At 40.8% G+C, this 21,433-nt stretch overlaps 4 protein-coding genes across 6 annotated transcripts in view; 3 read left to right on the forward strand and 1 right to left on the reverse strand.

Annotated features, from left to right (window-relative positions):
• Positions 1-144: 144 nt before the first annotated feature.
• rpl32 (ribosomal protein L32) lies at positions 145-1,820 on the reverse strand. 2 transcript variants are annotated; one of them, XM_077714998.1, is made up of 4 exons: positions 1,658-1,820; positions 1,079-1,179; positions 807-988; positions 145-310 (listed from the first exon to the last, which is right to left on the reverse strand). In XM_077714998.1, the coding sequence occupies exons 2-4, from the start codon at positions 1,172-1,174 to the stop codon at positions 181-183; spliced, it is 408 nt and encodes a 135-aa protein (XP_077571124.1). In that variant the 5' UTR covers positions 1,175-1,179; positions 1,658-1,820; the 3' UTR covers positions 145-180. The 2 variants fall into 2 exon arrangements, with proteins under 2 accessions (XP_077571124.1, XP_077571134.1); XM_077715008.1 differs by lacking the exon at positions 1,658-1,820 and adding an exon at positions 1,509-1,565.
• A 258-nt stretch (positions 1,821-2,078) lies between these two features.
• ssuh2rs1 (ssu-2 homolog, related sequence 1) lies at positions 2,079-6,136 on the forward strand. Of its 2 annotated transcripts, XM_077714977.1 has the most exons (14): positions 2,079-2,300; positions 2,375-2,417; positions 2,501-2,565; positions 3,143-3,244; positions 3,597-3,672; positions 3,760-3,889; positions 3,968-4,028; positions 4,302-4,423; positions 4,510-4,572; positions 4,660-4,742; positions 4,829-4,921; positions 4,999-5,104; positions 5,420-5,527; positions 5,657-6,136. In XM_077714977.1, the coding sequence occupies exons 2-14, from the start codon at positions 2,395-2,397 to the stop codon at positions 5,798-5,800; spliced, it is 1,176 nt and encodes a 391-aa protein (XP_077571103.1). In that variant the 5' UTR covers positions 2,079-2,300; positions 2,375-2,394; the 3' UTR covers positions 5,801-6,136. The 2 variants fall into 2 exon arrangements, with proteins under 2 accessions (XP_077571103.1, XP_077571111.1); XM_077714985.1 differs by lacking the exons at positions 2,079-2,300; positions 2,375-2,417; positions 2,501-2,565 and adding an exon at positions 2,630-2,853.
• A 58-nt stretch (positions 6,137-6,194) lies between these two features.
• dcaf1 (ddb1 and cul4 associated factor 1) lies at positions 6,195-17,123 on the forward strand. The gene is made up of 25 exons (XM_077714965.1): positions 6,195-6,381; positions 6,965-7,081; positions 7,157-7,233; positions 7,702-7,775; positions 7,857-7,970; positions 8,465-8,602; positions 8,766-9,359; positions 9,493-9,594; positions 9,682-9,840; positions 10,060-10,239; positions 10,418-10,627; positions 10,713-10,882; positions 10,974-11,098; positions 11,323-11,558; positions 11,947-13,007; positions 13,079-13,277; positions 13,397-13,479; positions 14,130-14,214; positions 14,322-14,555; positions 14,704-14,797; positions 15,393-15,497; positions 15,607-15,680; positions 15,768-15,860; positions 16,167-16,428; positions 16,858-17,123. Exons 2-25 carry the CDS (start codon positions 6,969-6,971, stop codon positions 16,911-16,913), a joined length of 4,638 nt encoding a protein of 1,545 aa, XP_077571091.1. The 5' UTR covers positions 6,195-6,381; positions 6,965-6,968; the 3' UTR covers positions 16,914-17,123.
• A 2,867-nt stretch (positions 17,124-19,990) lies between these two features.
• Positions 19,991-21,433, forward strand: part of LOC144198391 (dedicator of cytokinesis protein 3-like) — a 39,176-nt gene continuing 37,733 nt past the window's right edge. Inside the window, exon 1 of the mRNA XM_077719382.1 lies at positions 19,991-20,608. Coding sequence (XP_077575508.1) covers positions 20,572-20,608 — 37 coding nt within the window. The 5' untranslated portion in view covers positions 19,991-20,571. The remainder of the gene's footprint in view (positions 20,609-21,433) is intronic.

A 21,433-nucleotide genomic window follows, 5' to 3' on the forward strand; every position in this document is an offset into this window, starting at 1 on the left:
AATAGCAGCTTTCCCCAAAGAAAAAATATGGTATGAATGACATGTAACAGTATTATCCATTTAAAAAATAGATTAACTTGTCACATTCAAGGTGCCAAAGGAGCATTTTTTTTACTCAATCCCCAAAAGAATCCATGAGAAAGATGATATTTTGAAGTATATTTATTATGAACAGCCTTTTTATTCATTCTCTTCACTCCTGAGTCTGGCATTGGGGTTGGTGATCTTGATGGCCAGCTGAGCTGCTCTCTCCACAATGACCTTCCTGTTTTTGGAGGAGACGTTGTGGGCGATCTCAGCGCAGTGAGTCCTTTAGGGGAAATTAAAGAACTTGACGTTACTACAGTTTTTAAGGATTTACACTATTAGACACTGCTAAATGTCCCTAAAATTTGGGGTAAAGGCAAAAATCTTCACACTCGCTTTTGTGACTTCATTACAATCCGTTTTTTTACTGGATAGATACAACTAATTGGACTGGGGTGATGATGAAGGCATGTAAACTAATTATTTTCCTATAGCATTTGATTTAATCTGACTTTTAATATCATTCTTTTTGGCTTTCTAGTACAGTAAACCCACACAATTCAACAAAGGGGATACAGGTGTCAATAGAAATTGACTGGGCCCCCCAAAAAAATCAACTATGTCACATATTTCATTACCCAACTTCATTTCACCCCAGCATCGAGTTAAGAATTAACTCTGCAAGGTTCTTGTTATAGGAGAGTTAAGTGTTGATGTAATAAAATAAAAAAGGAAACACCTTTATAGATATATTGACTTATATATGGATATTGACTTACTTGTTGCTCATCATTAGAACCTCCAGCTCCTTGACATTGCGCACCAGGAACTTCTTGAAGCCATTTGGAAGGATATATTTTGTCTTCTTGTTGCTACCATACCCAATGTTGGGCATCAGCATCTGACCCTTGAACCGCCTGCGAACCCTGTTGTCAATACCTCTGGGTTTGCGCCAGTTTTTCTGGGGAAAGACAAAACAAATTGAGTTGTGTGGACCCTCAACTGACAACATACAGTACATTAGGGTTTGCTTGACAGGATCTCAACTTACCGCAATTTTGACATATCGGTCAGATTGATGGCGTATGAACTTCTTGGTTCTCTTCTTAACGATTTTACGCTTAATGAGGGGTCGTAGGGCAACCATTGTGACTAGGGAAACATGAAACAAACCACATTTTAATCAGAACCTGCAGCAATTTAGTACGAAACACCAAAACAGGTTAAATACAATAATTGTCAATGAATTCAAATAGAACCACTTTGCAGGCATATTGACTAGCCTGCTAGCCAAATCACGTTTGAACGTAACGGTATGGAAAATGTCCACAGTTAACAACACGGTAACTTAATGTAGTTACGATAATACTAAGAACTTAGAGGACTTGTATTTTTATTTTTTTAAAGAACAAGTCTAACATATTGACAAGGCATGACGGGAACGAAAGCGTTGCGGCTGGTTGTAGCTGTAGCACTCATACCTCGCGCGACACATCAAGGATTATCTCTTTCCGTCACGTTTAATTTAACATGATTCACGCACAGAAACATCAGGCAATCAACAGAAAACACCAAATTGGTACATTTTGGGCGCACATTATGTGGATTATTACAGATTATGTAGACTCACCCGCCGATGCAAATCCAAAACGGACTTGAACAACACCGGAAAAAAAGGAAAAGGACTTCCGGGAGTTTCGCAAAGACTGATGGGAATTGTATTCCAAACAGAAGGCGCATCTTAGTATATACTACTCCTTAAAATAAATCTCAAACGGAAACCATTCTAATTAAATATCTGAATATAATACTGCAGAGGGTCGAGTATTAATATTATAAGCATGCGATTTTACATTTAAAATTATGTATGGACCCATCACCAAATCCTTTTACTGAGTGTTTTTACTTCTTTTGAAGTGAATTTATATGATTTTTGTCAGTAGTAGTAGGCTTCCAATCCAGTTCCGTTTAAACTGGATAGGGTGGCAGCGAATAAACAAAGGAAGGATGGTAACTAATGAATTAATTCTTCACGCCCAGATATTAGATCCATCAGCAAACACATAGTACTTTCACTTCTGTTTATAAGAAAATGCGCACTTCCGCAATACCCCCTTTACCCCCCTTTTTTTTAGGAGAGGAAGGAATATAACTTTGGGAAATCCGATTTCGACAACACATCATGGATGCGGACCATTGGCATTGACACTTTAGTATGCCACTTCCTTATGCACGATTTAGCTGAGCAAATGTTTTCTAACGTGTCGTAAAAGGTAAATGATTCGTTTATCACATGTTATCTGCGATGCATCACATAAGAATATGATTTGTTTGCTGTTTCTTTAAGATCACATCCAATTTGCCAACATGGACTATCGTCGTATGAAAAAGTGAGTTTTACAAAACTATATATTGTCAAGTGACAGATCGTTCCGTTATAATCTTGTTAATTTTCGTTTTCCGAACAAAACAGCGACGGGGGAGTCAATTATGGCGTGGCCAATCCAGGTTATGTACAAAAAGCTGACACCCGATCTGGTATGTATGAAAATATTTTTTTTCACTGGGCCTTAACACGTTTCGTTTGCTTAACTGGGAGTGTGCGTGTTTAAGAAAAGAAGCAATCGCACACTTCCGTGGAGTACATATCAGTGACGTCACTCAAATCGCTCCACCGTATTTTTTTGACGTCCTAACAGCGGGGTGCTTTAAGATATAGAATAAAATATACTTCTTTTCCTTTTAAGGGCTATACCTAACCACTCAGTATTATTTTGCGCTGATCACTAATACCTAAAATGGATTCTAACAACACAGAGGGTCAAGGTAAGTCGCGAACACACGCACGTACGCACACACACACACACACACACACACACACACACACACACACACACACACACACACACACACACACACACACACACGAACACACATCCACGCGTTTACATCGGAGGAGAAATGAAGTTGTCTAAAGTCGAGTCATGGACAACTACACAAGCAACTACATATTATTTTTAGGTTACCTGTTTGGGTTTCAAGGGTTAGGGTTACGTTGCTCCTGAGACCACTTTAACACATATTTTCCTGAACTGGTTTCTCTGGTTTCTTTCAGCAATGTTCGCCCCACCCGCTCCTGACACTGGGCCGAGCGCTCCACCAGCCGGCATGTTTGACAACATGCCCGGCTATGAAGGCACTGTGGCCGGCGGAGGAGGTATACTGTATGGGGCTTAGGACCAATGAATTGATCTGACTGTATATATTAGCAAATAACTAAACTGGAAATGAATAAAGGGACACGAAAGCATACGCAGTATATACTGGTGTTATACAAACATTCTAACAAATGTGCTGGAGCCTATCCCAGCCAACCACGAGGGGCAGATAGGGGACACCCCGAATTGATTGCAGAGCCAATTGCAGGTCACATAACGAAATGGACAACCATTCACGCTCATAATGACACTAATACAAGGTGGAATTCAAACCCCGTCTACCCGCATCGAAGCCAGGCAGGAAAAAAAAACACTGCGCACATACTATACATATGTACATTTTGGTTATAGGTGGATTTCTACCCCCTCCAATGCCGATGAATCCAACTCCTCAGCCTGAAGCTGGACCTGAACTGCCGCAATGGAAGTAATGTGTTAACCTTTTCCAATCCAGTTAATACAAACCAAGTGTTTGTGCAGATAAGACAATTATGTCACACTCCGTTGCTTACAGTATTCCATCAATAAGTGAATCTACAGCGCGGGAGGCATTTGCTCTTTGGGTCTCCAGCAAGTGTTGTTACAGTTCAGCACCAGTAAAAGATGGTGTGATCACCAACATGGAGGCTTTCAATACCTACAGGGTAAAAAGAAATGAGAAATTTGAGGAAAATAATGTGAAAATACAACAGTGTAATTTGATCCTATTAACTTCTATTCAGTATCGCCTGGAAACATTCACTGAATCAAGACTGACTGAGTGGAGTCATGAGCCATATAATGGTAAGTTTCTCCTCTTGTATCTGTCTTACATTTGCACAGTCAGATTATGATTCTATAGTTTATTTTATTCTTTTCTTCATTAAATCTGGCTAATTTAGTACAATTTAAGATATGTCTGTTGGCTTGTTGTTAAATAAACAGTACAGTATACTTGTAATTGTTGAAAATGTCCTAAATATTAACTTGATGGGTGGGTGATGGTAGAAAATTGTGTTGCTTATCTGTTTTGATTGCCTGTAGAATTTTAGTGCCATCCTATTTTCTTTGTTTCAGGTCAGCCAGTGGATGCATATTCCCAGACCCCTCCAGGGCCCTGGAATATTGCTGCAGCAGCCCCGAGTTATTTTACAGAGAGCCAACAGATCATCAAAGTTCCTTACACTTCATCTATGAAGGTTTAGAATTACCGAAAGCCATTCTGAACATGTTCAGACAAGATGACATGTGTGCCATTTCCTAATGAAAATCATTTCTACAACAGAGCTGTCATGTCTGCATAGGAATGGGGCGGACGCCCTGCAAAGACTGTGCTGGTGCGGGAAATGTAAGTCATAATCGCAAGCTACATTGGCAAACAGGACCTGTTGTAATGCTCATTGACAGAGTATTCGATTACTTCTGTTTCTGGTAGAAAGTTTGCTGGGTATGTAATGGGGCTGGCTTCCGCCATGGAAATGAGCGATGCAATCATTGCTTTGGTAGAGGGAGGGAAAAGTAGGTACCATTTAATTTTGTTATAAAACACTTGTTCCCGAAAGATGTATTGTATAGAGTACCATTCCAACACAACTATTTTTCAGCTGCCACGGCTGCCAAGGGCAAGGATCCAAACAATGCCCAACATGTCATGGAAAACAACAGCTTTTAGTCTATATCAACCTCACTGTAAAATGGTGCATATTTCTTCGACCGTCTGAAATTCTGGATGCGTTATTAGGTGTTGTAGTAACAGTGATATTATGTATTTCAGGACCAACAACTCTGATGACTATGTTGTGGAACAGTCCAGTGGACTTAATTTGGATAACCTGAGCAAAGTAACTGGCAAGGAGCTTTTCAAGGACTCTCAGTACTTGGTAAGACTTACTGCCTATGCCATTTTTTTTTTATTTTTACACCTATTGTATTGAGACATTTGACCAATAAAATAGCAAAAGCCGAAAAGTAGACATGTAAGACAAGCACAGTTCCCCAGTTTGCAATAAATTGCTTTATCTTTTGGATTTGCAAGTCCAGTCATTAATATGTAGTTGTTTTATCCTTGGAACGACTTGTTATAATTAATTCATTAAGTGTCTGCTTTACGCCTGTTGTATTTTAAGAAGGCTAACACAAATCCATTTTTCAAGTCCCTAATTTTGATACATTTCCTGTTGTATGATATTGTTCAGGCATACCCTTTAATGGGATTCCCAGACCCTAGTGTGGTAAATGCTGCACACAGTTTAATCAGTGAACATCAGGCCAGGTTCTCTAGGACATCTCGTATTCTTCAACAGGTATTTGGACCATTTGTACTTGGGGGGGAAAAATGAATAAAACACAATTGAACATCTGTAATTAATGAATGTGATGTCCATCAATATGTTGCTGTTTTAACTTTTTTTTTAATTTTATTGTGTTTTTAGCGGCAAACTATCGAGCTGATACCTGTCACCAAGGTGACCTATTCATGGAAAGGGAAAATGCATGTTTACTTTGTCTATGGAAATGAATTTCAAGTCGATGCAGACAACTATCCTGCCACCTGTTGCTGCTGCACAGTGATGTAGTTGTAGAAACAGATATAGGCTAACAATATCATTATTTCTGGCCAAACATGAATTAATCATACACAACAAGGCCTAGGTGTCTCACATGACATTTTTGAAGTTAAAGAGAAATGTTCCACTGGCCAATATACAATTTCATGGGAAGTGATAATGTTACCACCAGAAATTCCTGAACATTGAACTTTGCTTTTATATTTTTATAAATCACTGCAACACGTGTATGATGTTTTTAATCATTTTTAAAAAAACTGTTTTGTATAACTATTCACTACTCCTTATGCTTTCACAAATACCCAGAAACTGTATTGAGAAAATTGAATAAAATGTGTTTCGTAATGTTTTCGTTCTTCGTGTGATGTCGTCATAAGAAGTCGACAGTCGCAGGTGCTATGACGTAAAGAACGTGTTCGCCATAATGACAGTAAACTATCAACAAAAAAGCCACATTGTGTAAATTGAGATAGAACTGTAAAATCGCGCCTGTATTACCGGCGTGAGTCTGCAGCCATTATACCCAACTTCCTATCAACTTTTTGAGTTTTGAATTGATTACACAACACTGAAGGACTAAACAGAACGAGGTAAAGTTAGCATTGTTAGCTAGCTAAATAAGCGGGTTTGCCTATGATGGCGCTAGCTCGTGGCTAATGACAACATTGCTTTCCATGTATAGACCGGTCAGCGTGGTTTTGGAATTGATTTAATATAATTCTATACAATCTGGAGTACGAATGTCAACACAGCGTTGGATTCCATAGTATCTACGCTTATAATGTCATAGGTAGTACGAATCCGGTTAGCTTCTGTCCTTAGCCCCTGTGTAATTACTAAGCACGCAAGTTATGTCATGCGAATGTAATACAAATATTTATCATGTTGCTATAATAAGAATGACTGCTTCCTTGCTTGTAGTTTTGTCTTGTTTTGGATAACCGTACCGGTTTTGGCAGTTGTAAGTCCCTGGTGACTTCTGCACTGGCAATCAGAAAAATGTTTTATTTGTTATTAAATATATCCCAAGTAGATGAACTTCGTTTTGATGAACCTCAAAGGAGTGCATGCTAGTAGTTGCTATTACCATATTACACGCTGTGCTATATATAGGGAGAGTATAGTTTGAATGGAATGGAATCGATTCAATCATGTACTGTTGTTCCTGATTAGAGTTATGGCGTCGGCATCTGCCAGTGTGGACTCCAAGGCAGAGCTGACTGCGTTATTGGAACAGTGGGAAAGGGAACAACAAGGCGATACACAGGAACTAGTAAACATCCTCACCAAGTAAGTGACTTTGACTCATCAGATTAGCTTTTGAATTGATGTTGATTTAGTGTGTCATTATGTTCTACCTTTTAGAATTTCTGAGCTTATCGAGAAGGAGACTGAGGAGTACCGCAAAGCAGATCCGGACCCTTTTGATGATCGACATCCTGGTATGATGAAACAACAAAAATTTATGATAAAATAGAGCCATTAAAAATCCAATATCATGGAAAAGCTTGCGTATTCCATTAAAAAACCCAAACTTTCATAGATTCAAGATTCATGGCCCATGATTTTAAAACTCTTAGTTCATTTTCACATTTTGCTGTCAAAATCCCCACAAAAACTGGATACTGTAAAAAAAAAAAAGCCCAGATTTTAGAGAACATTATTTTTTTCTTCATCTGAGTTTAATGCAGAACTACATCTGTACATATTTACTCGGGTTTTATTAAATTTCTTGAATTTGAATCATTGATCTCAATTTGGTTCAACATGCGGAAGACTGCAGACTTGACAACTGGCTACTTCTTTTTATCAATTTTTTTATTTTTATTTTTTACATGAATAATAGGTCTGGAGAATTTGCAACTATAGCCCATACATTTTCTTGTGTTCTGGTCCCACTTTGCCCTTAGGGAGAGCTGATCCAGAATGTGTATTAGGACATTTGCTCAAGATCCTTTTCAAGAATGATGAATTCATGAACACAGTAAGTTCAATTGAAATACAGTACGTGCATACTGGAATTGTCTAATTTGAAGGTTCTCATCACATTTAATATCCCACACAGTTGGTGAATAGTTATGTGATGGCAAGCAGAGAAATTAGCCTCAATGCAGAAGCTTGTCGCCTGCTTCAGAACATCATGCCTGGCCTCGAGACAGCAGTTGTCTTTCAGGAAAAGGTACATAATTACTGACTTTGGCTCCACTGTGACATTTATTGCTGCACCATCTTAAAAACTACAAGCATGTCCATTATTCTATCATAATATTTGTTGATTTTTGGCTGTCCATGATGAACACATTGATGGAAGCAGTGTTATTGTTTTTATTTTTAACCAACTCAGTCACCGCTGCTTGTTGAATGGCTTAAATTTGACGCAACCAGACAGAACCGTTTGTCGATATTCCTCCCCACTAATCAGCTGTTATACACAAGTGTTTTTTGTATGTTTGTAGAGTCAGAGTTCAATTTGCAAGCAAGTTGTACTTCCACACTGTTTGTCCTTATGCAGCATAACATAGTCAATGTTGAGTCACCAATCTGTAGTTCATCTCATGAAAAAACACACAAACCAAAAAAAGCTTTACAGCGGTAAGCCAAGACCAAATCCGAGAGAACGTGCGCATAAATAACAATGATTTTGTTGTAATTTGCTTGATTGTGTCTCTTTAGGAGGGACTAGTTGAAAGGTTGTTCAAGTGGGCACAGGAGGCTGAGCAACCCCTCAGAATCTATGCCACTGGCTTGTTGGCAGGTGCTATGGAGAACCAGGACATTGCAGCCAACTACCGAGAAGAGAACTCTGTTCTGGTCAGTAGGGGGTGCTATTACGCCCTACCCACTCCCTCATATTGAATTTTACTATATATACTACATTGTAATTTCATGATTAAACTTAGATTCTCTTTTAGTAACTTGTTTTTCACTCCTGCCAATATTCTTTTTATATTTTAATTTGTCTCTAAATTAATAGGTGCCATTGATGCTGCACCGCCTACGAGAGCTTCAAGATAAAGATGTTGAAAACAAAAGAGAAATTAAACGTCCCAGTCCAAGGAAAACACAGAGCGAACCGTTGCTACCTTTGGATGAAGAAGCAGTTGATGGAGGTTTTGAGAAGCCCTTCTCCCTTGGCCAGAATGGGTCTGAAACACAAGGACCAGAATCAGAGGAGGCTGGTGAAATTACCTTGTCCGCCTTGGAATCTCAAAATGAACTTCCATTTCACCTTAGTAACCCTCATAAGAACAACAACTGTGCCAACTCGGGGGTTAAAAGCATGATGAAGCCCATGTCTGCCACTGGGTCACTTTTGCACCTTGGGACCTCAGATGGTAGTAGTTATCTAAAACGAAAGGCAGAAAAAGAGTGTGGCAGGACTTCGAGACTCAAGTTGAATTTCTCAGTGCCTGAAGTAGAGCGGAGTATAAGTGAGCTTTCCAACAGTAGCTGGTCTGAGATGAGCCCATGGGTGATTGGGAACAACTACCGCTTGTCCCCATTGACCCCTGAAATTGAGCAGAGGCTTATTTTGCAATATCTTACTCCATTGGGAGAATATCAGGAGGTGGGTTTGTTCATTTTAAATCATTCTATTTTCATTTTTTTTGCATTGCAAAAACAACCCATTTGATGTATAGGTTAAGAATATTTTGGAGTTAAAAATATGTTCAATTGTTTTTTTTCTTCTCCTCCCCTAGCTCTTGGCGGTGTTCATGCAAATGGGAGCCCGGGAGCTACTTATGCATTACACAGATTTAAAGCAGACCAATGATGTGCAGCTCACGTTTGAGGCTCTCAAGGTGAAGTCGAAAAATCAGTGTTGAAAAAAATCTGTGTCATCCACCCAAAAAAAACATTACAACTTTCTTTTTATCTTTCTCTCACAGTATTTGGCTTCTCTGCTGCTTCACAAGAAGTTTGCTGCAGAATTTGTGGCACACGGAGGTGTTCAAAAATTATTGGAAATTCCAAGGCCCTCTATGGCTGCTACTGGAGTGTCTTTGTGCCTCTACTACCTTGCCTATAACCAGGACGCTATGGAACGGGTATGAAAGAATATAAACAGTTTTGATGCAAAGTCTTGCTCCTATTAAAATTTCAGAATCACATTACCCTTGTATAGAATTGTCAATTTAATAATATCAAAACAATATGTGCAGGATCCATGTTTTTTACACAAAACGTAAATATTTCTTGAAAATATGTATTTTGCATATATCAGTAGGTTCTCATTGGTATTCATTGGTGTGATTGATTTTTCCAAGGTGTGCATGCTGCCTCACTCCGTCTTGTCAGATGTGGTTGGCTACACATTGTGGCTCCTGGAATGCTCTCATGCATCTGGCTGCTGCCACGCAACCATGTTCTTCTCCATTTCCTTCTCTTTACGTGCTGTGCTGGAGCTTTTTGATAAACAGGACGGGCTGCGACGCCTCGTCAATCTGGTAGGACAAACCCACAGCTTGCCTCACGGGAACCTCACTTTAGCCATGCAAATGTTACCATCTGTATTTCTGACTGCAATTCAATGTTAGCGACTAGAATACTGAATATTTGCAACTCTACATTGTACTCCATGTCTTTTTTTAACATTAAGCTGCTGTATCATTTGAAATTTTGCAGATTAGCACATTGGAGATCCTGATCCCTGATGACCAGGGTGCACTTCTCAGTGATGATGAGATTTTCTCTAGCAGACAGACTGCCAAGCACACTTGCATGGCGCTACGCAGGTACTTTGATGCTCACCTGGCCATTAAGGTTGAGCAGGTGAAGCAGTCACTGCAACGCACAGAGGGAGGTGCACCTATTCACTCACAGCCCCACTACAAGGTATTTGCTGAATGAAATGTATTTCTTTTTGTGAATAATTTTGAAGCATTTGACGGCTTCATTTGATTTTTTGTCTCTGACACAGGCAGTCAGTTACACCCGCGAGCAGGTTGTGGAAATGATGGAGTTCCTCATTGAGCGTGGCCCTCTTCGTTTATATTGGGAACCAGCAGAAGTCTTCCATAAACTGTCTTGTATACAACTTCTCTTGCAACTCATTTCTATAGCTTGCGATTGGAGGACCTATTATGGCAGGTGTGGAGGATCTGTTATTCATTATGTTCATGATCTAGATTGTGTTTTGACAACTGTTCGAACATTTTTTTGTTTGTTTGTTTTCTTGCAGAAGTGATACTGTGCGTTATGCCCTCGACATCTTGAGTATTCTCACAGTAGTACCAAAGACTCAGATGTTGTTATCTGAGACCGTTGCTGTTGTCAGTGAGGGCGGGTCTACTATTTCTAGTGCTGGTATGTATGTACTCAAAGAGGAATTAAGTTATAGGTCAAAAACTAAATTATTTCATTGTACAGGTAGCACATTTTATCAATTTAATGGGGATTCTCTATCATTTAACATATGTGCGTGCATTTTTAATTGATTCAAAAGAAAAAGTTGGGGTGAGATTGGAGAGAATCCTTTTTACTGCCTTTTACGTGTTTGTGATTTTTTTTCTCCTTTTTTTTTCTTGCAGGAATGAACATTGTACTGTCAGTGGCAGAAGGGGAAGTGTTTGTGAACGATGCTGAGATCCAAAAGTCTGCCCTGCAGGTTGTCATCAACTGTGTTTGTGCTCCCGACAAACGGATGTCCAGCATTGGAAAGTTTATTGCGGGTACTCCGCGCCGTCGCCTCCCCCAGATGACCAAAGCCAGTGAGAATGTGCTCACAAAAATGTGGAATGTTGTGCAATCCAACAATGGCATTAAGGTGATTTTTTAGGAATATATAAAGTTGATTTACTTTTATCTTAAATGATGAAGTTGATGCAAATCTAGTTGTTGTAACCTTTTATAGGGGACTAATTGAAAAACTGTAAAAAAAAACTTTAAAGGGAACATTTTAAGTTTACTTTAGGTTGTTTTCATTTTAATTACCTTAATTTGTTTTTATTAGTTTATAATTTCATTATTCATAATAGGTACAAAAATACCTGGGCTTGAGTGGATGTTTACCAAATTGCAACTGCCAGTTTTGATTGGGGAGGCCAAAAACAAAACATAATGAACTCCAAAGGAATGCATCCACCTGAAGCTATGCTTTTTGTAAACATCTTCCAGTCTGCTCCTTTTCAAAAATCTATGTACTATTCCTGTAGGTGCTGCTATCCCTACTGACAGTCAAGATGCCAATTACGGATGCAGATCAGATCCGAGCTCTTGCCTGCAAAGCTCTGGTCGGTCTGTCGCGGTCTACTTCTGTCAGACAGATCATCAGTAAGCTACCGTTGTTCAGCAGCGGACACATCCAGCAGCTCATGAAGGAGCCTGTGCTCCAGGACAAACGCAGCGAGCATGTCAAATTTTGCAAGTTTGCGGCCGAGCTCATGGAAAGAATATCAGGGAAGCCCTTGCTGATAGGTACCGATGTATCTCTGGCTTGGCTGCAGAGAGCAAATGTGGTCGCTCAATCCAGGATCACATTTCCAGAGAAAGAGCTGCTGCTACTTATTAGGAATCATCTCGTTGCCAAAGGCCTTCAGGACACGGCGACCGCCCTCACCAAAGAGGCAGATCTCCCCATGGCGTGTGTGTCTCATTCATCACTTTCCGCCTCTCCTTTCGTTGCCGTTACCCCCACTAGCGCCGCCATCACCACGCTACCTCGCACCCCACGACTGGCCAACGGTGTTGGGTCAAGACTCGGCAGCCATCCCTCTCATTTATCCTCTCCATCCTCTGGCCATTTACAAGTGCGCCCCTCGACGTCGCAACCCACCGCGCCCTCCGCGTCTGCTTTCCCCGTGCCTAACTGCAGCAACGGCTCTCCTCTGATCGGCCGGATTGTTTTCTCTCGTGAACGGCACACAACGTGCAGTGCACTGAGTTGCAAGAAAACTCGGGTTCTGAGGCAAAAGTCAGACCATGGCGCCTTTAGCCAAACGCCAGCGATGAAGAAACAGTTTGACAGGCACATGCCCTCGCCACCTGCATTAGACAGTATCATCACAGAGTACCTGCGGGAACAACACGCACGCTGCAAAAATCCAGTCGCAACCTGCCCCCCTTTTTCTCTCTTCACCCCTCATCAGTGTCCTGAGCCCAAACAGAGACGGCAAGCACCTATCAATTTCACCTCCCGACACACAAGTAGGGTCATCTATCCAAAATACGGAGGAGCCGATGGGGGATGCTTTGACAGACACCTAATTTTCAGCAGGTTGGCATGCAAACTTTTATAGTTTTTTTTTCTGGTGTTCTTTTCTCACACGTTTGTTTTGCTTTTTCCAGGTTCCGTCCAATCTCTGTATTTAGAGAAGCGGACGAAGACGAGAGTGGGTTCATGTGTTGTGCCTTCTCAGCTCGAGAGCGTTTCCTGATGCTTGGAACCTGCACGGGGAAACTGAAACTCTACAATGTGTTTACTGGGCAAGAGGAGGCAAGCTACAGCTGTCACAATTCAGCCATAACGCACCTTGAGCCTTCACGAGTAAGCCACCGAACGAACCTCTGACCTCCTCACCCTTTAAAAGCTGACATTCCAACTTCATTGGAATTGGGGTTGTACTTGATTCAGAGCTTGTCTAAATTTAAAATGTTTTTTTCTAGGATGGCTCCCTGATTTTAACTTCAGCCTCTTGGAATTACCCAACGTCTGCACTTTGGGGGATGAAGTCTGTATTCATCATGAAGTAAGCCATTTCTTTGAAAAAAAATCGATTAAATGACCCTTGTCTTTCCATTTCAAAACAGTATTTAAAATTATGATGTTAGAGATTTTAAACAAAAGTTTTCCCCCATTTTAAAAACTTTTTTTCCAATAGTGACGTGTTTTGTTATTGCTTCACATTGTGTCTGGGGGATTGCTATTATAAGTTGCAAGTCTTTCATTTGATTCTTACTTTAGCTATTTGGCTCGGATCATTTTCATCACAGTACTTAAAACAACCGCCATTGAGCCAAAATTGTATTATATGACAATTGAACTGATTTAGAATAAGTAAGTTTTATATTTGCCATTGTTTTTTATCCATATTTATTTTGAGATGAATAAGATCACACAGATTTTAGATCATAACTTTGGAATTTTCAGTGCAAGTCATGTGGCCAACATGACTTAGACTGAAGTTGAAAAGGTGCCCCGTTTATTGGTATTTTCACAATTCTAATTTCACCTTGGAGTACAGCAGGCATTTGATTCATTTGTCTGATAGCGCCACCTAGGCAACACTATTCTGACTCCTTCTGAGTTCCGCTACTAGCCCTGACAAGCGTTTTATTGCTTTTTACTCAGACTGATGTTGTAATTTTCAATAAATATCTCCACATTTCTTGTGTGCAGACATTCTTTTATGGGTGACCATTATGTGGAGTTCAGCAAGCTGTCACAAGATCGTGTCATTGGGACTGAGGAGCAGCTTGCGCGTGTATGGATGCCAGCATTTAAAGCTATCTCCGTAGAATATTAAATGCAGAAAATATTCAGGCCTTCACGGATGACAGCCTGCTCACATCAAACTCTGCTCTTTTTTAGATTTATGACATCCAAACAGGGCAAGTGACACTGACTCTAAACAACCCAGACCTGGCTAATAACTACAAGAGGAACTGTGCTACCTTCAACCCCACAGATGACCTGGTATTGAACGATGGCGTTCTTTGGGACGTGCGTTCAGCTCAGGCCATCCACAAGTTTGACAAGTTCAACATGAATATCAGTGGTGTTTTCCATCCCAATGGCCTTGAAGTCATCATTAACACGGAAATTGTATCCTTGAAGACCCTGAGTCACTGTTTAACAATGAACATGTTATTGAAGCTATCTTATGGAGCAGTCTGACTGCTTTGCTTAATACTACATTAATATGGTATGTTTCTGGTCAAACATGTAATATTCCTTAATGTGAGTTTTATAGTGGGATCTGCGAACCTTCCACCTGCTACATACAGTCCCTGCACTTGACCAGTGCAGGACAGTCTTCAACAACAATGGGACCGTCATTTATGGAGGTAAACAAGCACCATATGTTGGGAAGTGTGGTTGGTCTCCATCTGCAGGGAACTGAACAGAGCCTTCAATGTTGTGCTAGTGCTCAGGTTTTGATATTCACCACAACTTTAGAAGGCGTTGTGGGTTTTTCATAAAAAAATAGAAGTTGAATACCTCTATTGCAGCTATATTGAATGCTTTTATTGTCATTATACTTCAAGCTTCACCATGAAGTGCACAAATAATACAAGGGATAAAATAGCTCTGCTTGAATTAAGTATTATAATTTAGTTTAAGGTGTTTTGGAAGACTATATATAGTGTAGAAACTTTGCTTTCCTTCACCTTTATGGCATGTTGGCTGGACCATGGCAGTTTCCTGAATTTGTCAACAAGTTGCAAACCTGAATTTTTTTCATAAACATGCTTAATGAAATTCATTGTTAAGCTTTTATGTATCAAAAATGTTGACTGACAGTTACCCCTTTGCCGCAAATGGATATTGGCTCCAAAATAGCTTCTTTTAAGAAGCGGCCATTGAAAAAAAGCCATATTTATCATTTCCTTAGCAAAGTCCCTTCTTAACCAGCTTACTCTAGTTTGTTTTTTTCTCCAGCAATATTGCAGGCTGATGATGAAGACGACATGATGGAGGTCCAGATGAAAAGCCCATTTGGTTCATCTTTCCGGACTTTCAATGCCACAGACTACAAACCTATTGGTACGGGGTTTCAGTGTACTCATTCTTCCATCTTGTCTCCTATGCGATACTATTCAGTCATATTTACATTATGCAAACTTAACTTCAAGTCTTTTCTTTCTTCCCACAGCCACTATTGACGTCAAGAAGAATATTTTTGATCTTTGCACAGACTCTAAAGACTGCTACCTTGCTGTGATTGAGGTAAGTTTCGTAACAGTGCCACTTCAATATATTTGAATGGTGAAGCTTACTTTATATATACAAACAATTAATGCTTAAATTTCATAGAATCAAGACTCCAATAACACAGACACAGTGTGCCGGCTTTATGAAGTTGGGCGACAAAGGTTGGCAGAGGAAGAGGAGGATGAGGAAGATCAGGTATTGGATGATATATAGTATATTTCTTTCTATTTAACAGTGATTTTTACCAGAAATGTCATCCAAAAACGTGATGTACTCAGGTTTTTGACACCATTTAAGAAAGTCAATCCTCGAATGCAGAAATCAAACCCTTCAATGGCTCTTACAATTGGAGACAGTCAGAGATGCTCACTTCTGCTTGTTCACATTCATATAAAATTAAATTTTTCTTGACTCAATTTCAATCACCTGTGTTATAATGTATGTTCAAACAGCCTGGAACATAATCATTATACTTAATATTTGCGGTCTTTTTGGCTCCAGGAGGATGACGATCAAGAAGAAGATGACGACGACGACGATGATGATGACTCTGATGACGATGTCGATACTGATCCTCTCATAGCAGAGCTTGAGAATGAGAATGGAGGCGATGAGGACAACGAGGGGAATGAGGAGTTCTCTCCTTCTGATGAGGAAGTCCGCCGTCTGGAGGAAGAGCTAGATGAATTGGGCGAAGAAGATGATGATGACGACGATGACGATGATGACTCTGAAAATGACGATGTGGAACTGGATGTCATTGGTAGGTCTTGCTCTAACCTTTAAGTCCAAGCGATCACTCCCTGTGCACCCAAAAGTCTTTTTGAGAATTTTTCAGAATGAAATTTGGGAGTGCAAATTTGAACTTAAATAACATTCTGGATTTTTTTCTCTCAAAAGAATCCCACTCTAAAGGGGTATCGTCCAACTTTATGCAGTTACTATTTCTGAAGTATGAAGTTTGATATCATTACACCACTAACTGAAACACTTGCTACCCCCATAAAGTCAGTGGGAAGGGTAAATTAATTTTGCAGGACAAAATTGTTTTTCCTGTGATAAACATTCAGTGTGAGGATGGCACAAAAACCCAGAAAAAACTGCTGACACTGCCTAGTTTTTGTCAGATTGACTCACAAACGCTGACAGATGCCTTAGTAACCGTTTCTTTTCCCGTTTCACCCTCAAACAGACAGCTCCGACAACTCTGACCTTGAGGATGACATCATTCTGTCGTTGAATGAGTGAGGGCCGACTGGCCGAGGGGACTAACAGGGCAACAAGTCAGGACCTCTGCATGGCCGAGCTGTAAGCTGCGGACGAAGAGGCAAGAAGGAGCATCAGCAGATGTGGTGGGAGTTAACTTGGAGTTTTGCCAGCTTGAATGAGCTGGCGTCTGTGTACAAATGGACTGGGTGATTGGACCAAGGAGATAAATAAAAACATGATTGTGCTGGATATATAGTTCTATAAGAAGGTTTGATGTAGACGGGAACAGCTGGTGTGGCATTTGGGTGCTTTGAAAAGGATTTATAATTTATTCATTTACTTTTTAATAACTGTGTCTGTTCTATGTAAAGCCTTGCATAAGCAGCGAGTTGGTGACAGATAGGTCAACAGGAGCCTCTTTGTTGGGGTGGAGCTCTGTTATGCAATGCATTTGGAAGCGTACACCATCAACTGGAATATTCATATATTGACTTGACCCAACCTACACAGTAGAATGTGACTGCCAATGCCTCCTTTACCATCCCCAGTTTGCACACTCAAACCTGACATGACAACTGTTCTCCATCCTTCACCCAGGCAGCGTTTGCCCCTAAATGCTTACCAGACACTGTTTTTGGTAACAAATTGACCGGAGTTCTAGGAGCTCGGGAAGAGTGCCAAAATATTACTGATACTATACCGGTTGCAAAATGTGAACTAAACGTCTATTTTGATTTAATTTTAATTTCTTGCCCATTTCAAACAGTGTGTTTGTGCGTGGGGTGCACTCTGGCTCAATTTTATAAAGCCGAAAAGAGTTTTTTCTAAATGATTAAGTCTCATATCTTCATTTTATTAGCTTTTTTCCCCCACAATGGGGTTTAAGTTCCTCAAAGACATTTACTGTACAGCTTGTATGTACCTAAAGTATTTTTCGTATAAATAAATTTTCCCAATCCAATTTGTCTGCTTCTGTATTGGTGGGGAAAGTACATCTCTGGCTCTCTTGGCTTTTTACCCCATTTACATTACATTCCAGCAACAGAGTGCATTTTGAAAAGAGGAACTGTAAATGTCTGCGTGTGGGCTGGCAAAGGTACTACACTAATGTACAAAATGTATGTACAGTGGCAAGTAAATGAGCATTTAACCATGCTTGAAATACAGGTACATGGATGGATCACCTTTCACATAGCAAAAGTAGAATTTTGATTCAATGTGTAGGGGTGAGATTTGTCCTTGTACTGACTGGGTTTATCAGTACAGATTATAATCATTGTGCACCCACCATATCACACGGTTTCTTCCTTGCCAATGTCTATAGGAACTATTGATTGTGTGATCTTGATTGAAGCAAACTCTTTAATTCTTGGTATATAAATAAGATTTACTTAATCTGCTCTCCCACTTGTCTCTGTAAGGTTGTTAGTTGCAGTAAAATCGATTGGTACATGGTTTATATATTGCCCCTTGCCATAACCTTATAATATGGATGTGCTTATTAGTGGCATATATTCCATCAAATGACCATTTTATGCATAGTCTTTTGAGTTTGTGCCTCTTATTATCAGACCCTGGCCTTCCTACAGTAAATAATAAGACATTAAAATAGTAATTCGAACCTGATTAGGGGAGAGAAAATAATGTATGTAATTTGTATGATTATGATCATTTGTAATGCATAGAGCCATGGGGATGTCCATGTGACATCTTTTTTTAAATTTTGAAGTATAAACCATTTAAAAATGTCTTCACAACCCTGCTCAAATGTTTTTTTTGCAAAATTAAAAAGGAAGAGAAGATCAATTTCCATCATTGATGATAAATTGACTCATCTGCCTAATTTGAGTGTGGGTTGCGTGCGATCGATTCCCACTTAGGGGCAATGTGATTGTGGGTGTATTTGGCTCTCGTACCTATGACTGATTGCTGACCAATTTAGGTTGTTGTCTGCATTTTTTGCCCACTGCTTTATGATAACTGCTGGCATAGGCCCCCATTTGAAACTCTAGTTGGAAACCCTAGCTGGGTTTTCAACCCAACTTTGAAACCCTAGCTTGACAACCACACTCTGTTAGGGTTGCTTGGTTTTGTTATGGTCTCCCCCCCAATGAGTCCTGTGTGGCAGTGATTGTCCATTGTGTTCACCTGTCGTTTCTCCACCCCTGGTGTATCCCCTGCTTGCTCCCCTTTGTGTTACCCAGGTGTTCCCAATTGCCTCGTCAATCCGTGTTGGTCTATCTAAACGCCACATGATTATTTTGTCATTGTTGGATCGTCTGCCTTGTTTCCATGTTCCAAATTCATTGGTTCCCCATTTTTCCACAGTCAGGTTAGATTCTGTTATTTGACATAGAGTTTTTGTTATTTACTATGAAGCGTTTTGGTAAATGTCTACACTTCCATGCATGACATCGCCAAAGGCGGAACAGAATGATCCGACAATGACAAAACAAACGTGGGGTTTCAATAGCTGGAGATGGGTTGACTCAACAATTAGGAACACATGGGAAGTAACTGGGAGGCCAGTGGAGTGTAAGGAGATTGTCAAGCACAACAGAAGTTTACCGTGACAATTTCAAAATAAAATACCGCACATAAGAAATAGACTGTCTTTACATTTTGGGGTTTTTTGCAACTTCGATCTTGTTTTCATATGTTGGAACAGAAATGGACATAAAGTTTTGTAACTTGAACGTTTCGTATGTAGAATCATTAGTGAGTTGAGGTTCTAATCTAATGCAATTGAAACAAGGTTCCAAGTTAGGGGCGGCTTGATTGACTAAGTTATTCCAATTGGAGGACAGCTTGACGGCAGTCAACGGATGGGGCGGGAAGAGGAACTGCAGTTTGCGAGAAACAGAGAGAGAGAGAAAGATCGAGAGAGTGTGAGAGAGAGAGAGACAGAGACAGAGAGAGAGAGAGAGAGAGAGAGAGAGAGAGAGAGAGAGAGAGAGAGAGAGAGAGAGAGAGAGAGAGAGAGAGAGAGAGAGAGAGAGAGAGAGTGAGAGAGAGAGAGAGAGAGAGAGAGAGTGAGAGAGAGAGAGAGAGAGATTGAGATTGAGAGAATGAGAGAGAGGGAGAGAGAGCGAGAGCAAGCGAGAGAGAGAGCATATTCTCATACGCTTGACACATCAGTGTTGACAAAACGAGTCACGTGACGCGCACGACGATGGCGCATCTTACGCTACATTGCAGCCTCCTCTCGATTCCTCTTGCGCCAACTCGGACTCCGTGTTACCACCTAGAGACGTCAGTTTTGCCTGTCTTTCTCTTTTGAGCATTCATTTTCCTTTTCTTTCTAAATAAAAGAGCAGACGGCACGAGAGGATTTTCAAATCTACCTGCGCTTGACTCCAAATGCGGCTGCAATAACACCTTCGTGGGGAGAGCTTGCGCGCGTGCGCGTACTGGCCGCGGAGACTGCATCAGACTGAGGACAAGCCGGGAAATAAGCATAATACGATATTTCAAAAGAACGGCAGCAATCTTTTTCAGCAAGAATCCCGGCCCTCCGCCCCCCACCGGCCCCCCACACACACCTCCCCCGCCACCATCACTGCGAACACCGACGTCAAGATTCCAGCGGAGACATGTAGTATGGACAATATTCCCCTTCCTCGTCTTCTTCATCACATTTTTTAAGGCAGCGCCATCTCCTCTCATCGACACAATGTGGCACAAATAACCAACAAATATGTGGATCCCCACCGAAGAGGAGAAAATCGGAGTTGGTGAGTCAAATGCGTCTTTAATCGCCCATTTGTAACGTGGCTGCCTCTTTATTAGCATTGGGGGGAATGAGGTACACCCACGGATACGCGACTCATTTCGATTCCCACTTATTAAGCACATTACATCCAATGAAGAACAACATTCACTTATAATGGCTGCATTGAAGGGGGCTGGAGGAGGAGGAGGGTGGTGGGGGTGGAGTGCGTGGGATGATGCAGCCTTCAGTTCAAGCCACCTCCTCGGAGATGCGATCTCAGTGTGTTCATGTGTTAATGGTTGGAATAACACTTAGTTGGCTGCTTTGTTTTTGTGGAATTGTTACCATGTTTAATTTGGAAAATATTCTATTCAGCCAATCTAATGGGGGATCAAGGGAGGGGGTGAACAAGGAGGCGATTGGTTGTACAACCACTAGAGGGCACCCTGACCCCAACAGGTGTAAAAAGGAATTTACCTGAGAACTTTAGTCAGCATGGGCAGTCCTTGACCCTGACACGTACATATACAGGTCGATATTCTTTTATCTTTACGAGGTTCACAGGTGGTGCTGGGGCCTATGCCAGCCAACTAAGGACCGAGGCAGGGAATCAGTGGCCAGCTAATCGCAGGGTACAAGGAAACAGACAATCTTTCACACTCATACAATTTGGAGTCAAAACCCTCTAAATTATGTTCAACCTACCTGCCATGCATGTTTTTGGGCTGTGGGAGTAAACCAGAGTACTTGGAGAAAACCCACACAAGCCCAGGGAGAGCATGATTTGCTTTCCACAAGAAAGTCCAGACCTGGGATTGAACCCCCGACCTCTAACTGCGGGGCGGAC

This window comes from Stigmatopora nigra, chromosome 1, assembly GCF_051989575.1.
Source record: "Stigmatopora nigra isolate UIUO_SnigA chromosome 1, RoL_Snig_1.1, whole genome shotgun sequence".
Classification (NCBI taxonomy): Eukaryota; Metazoa; Chordata; class Actinopteri; order Syngnathiformes; family Syngnathidae; genus Stigmatopora; species Stigmatopora nigra.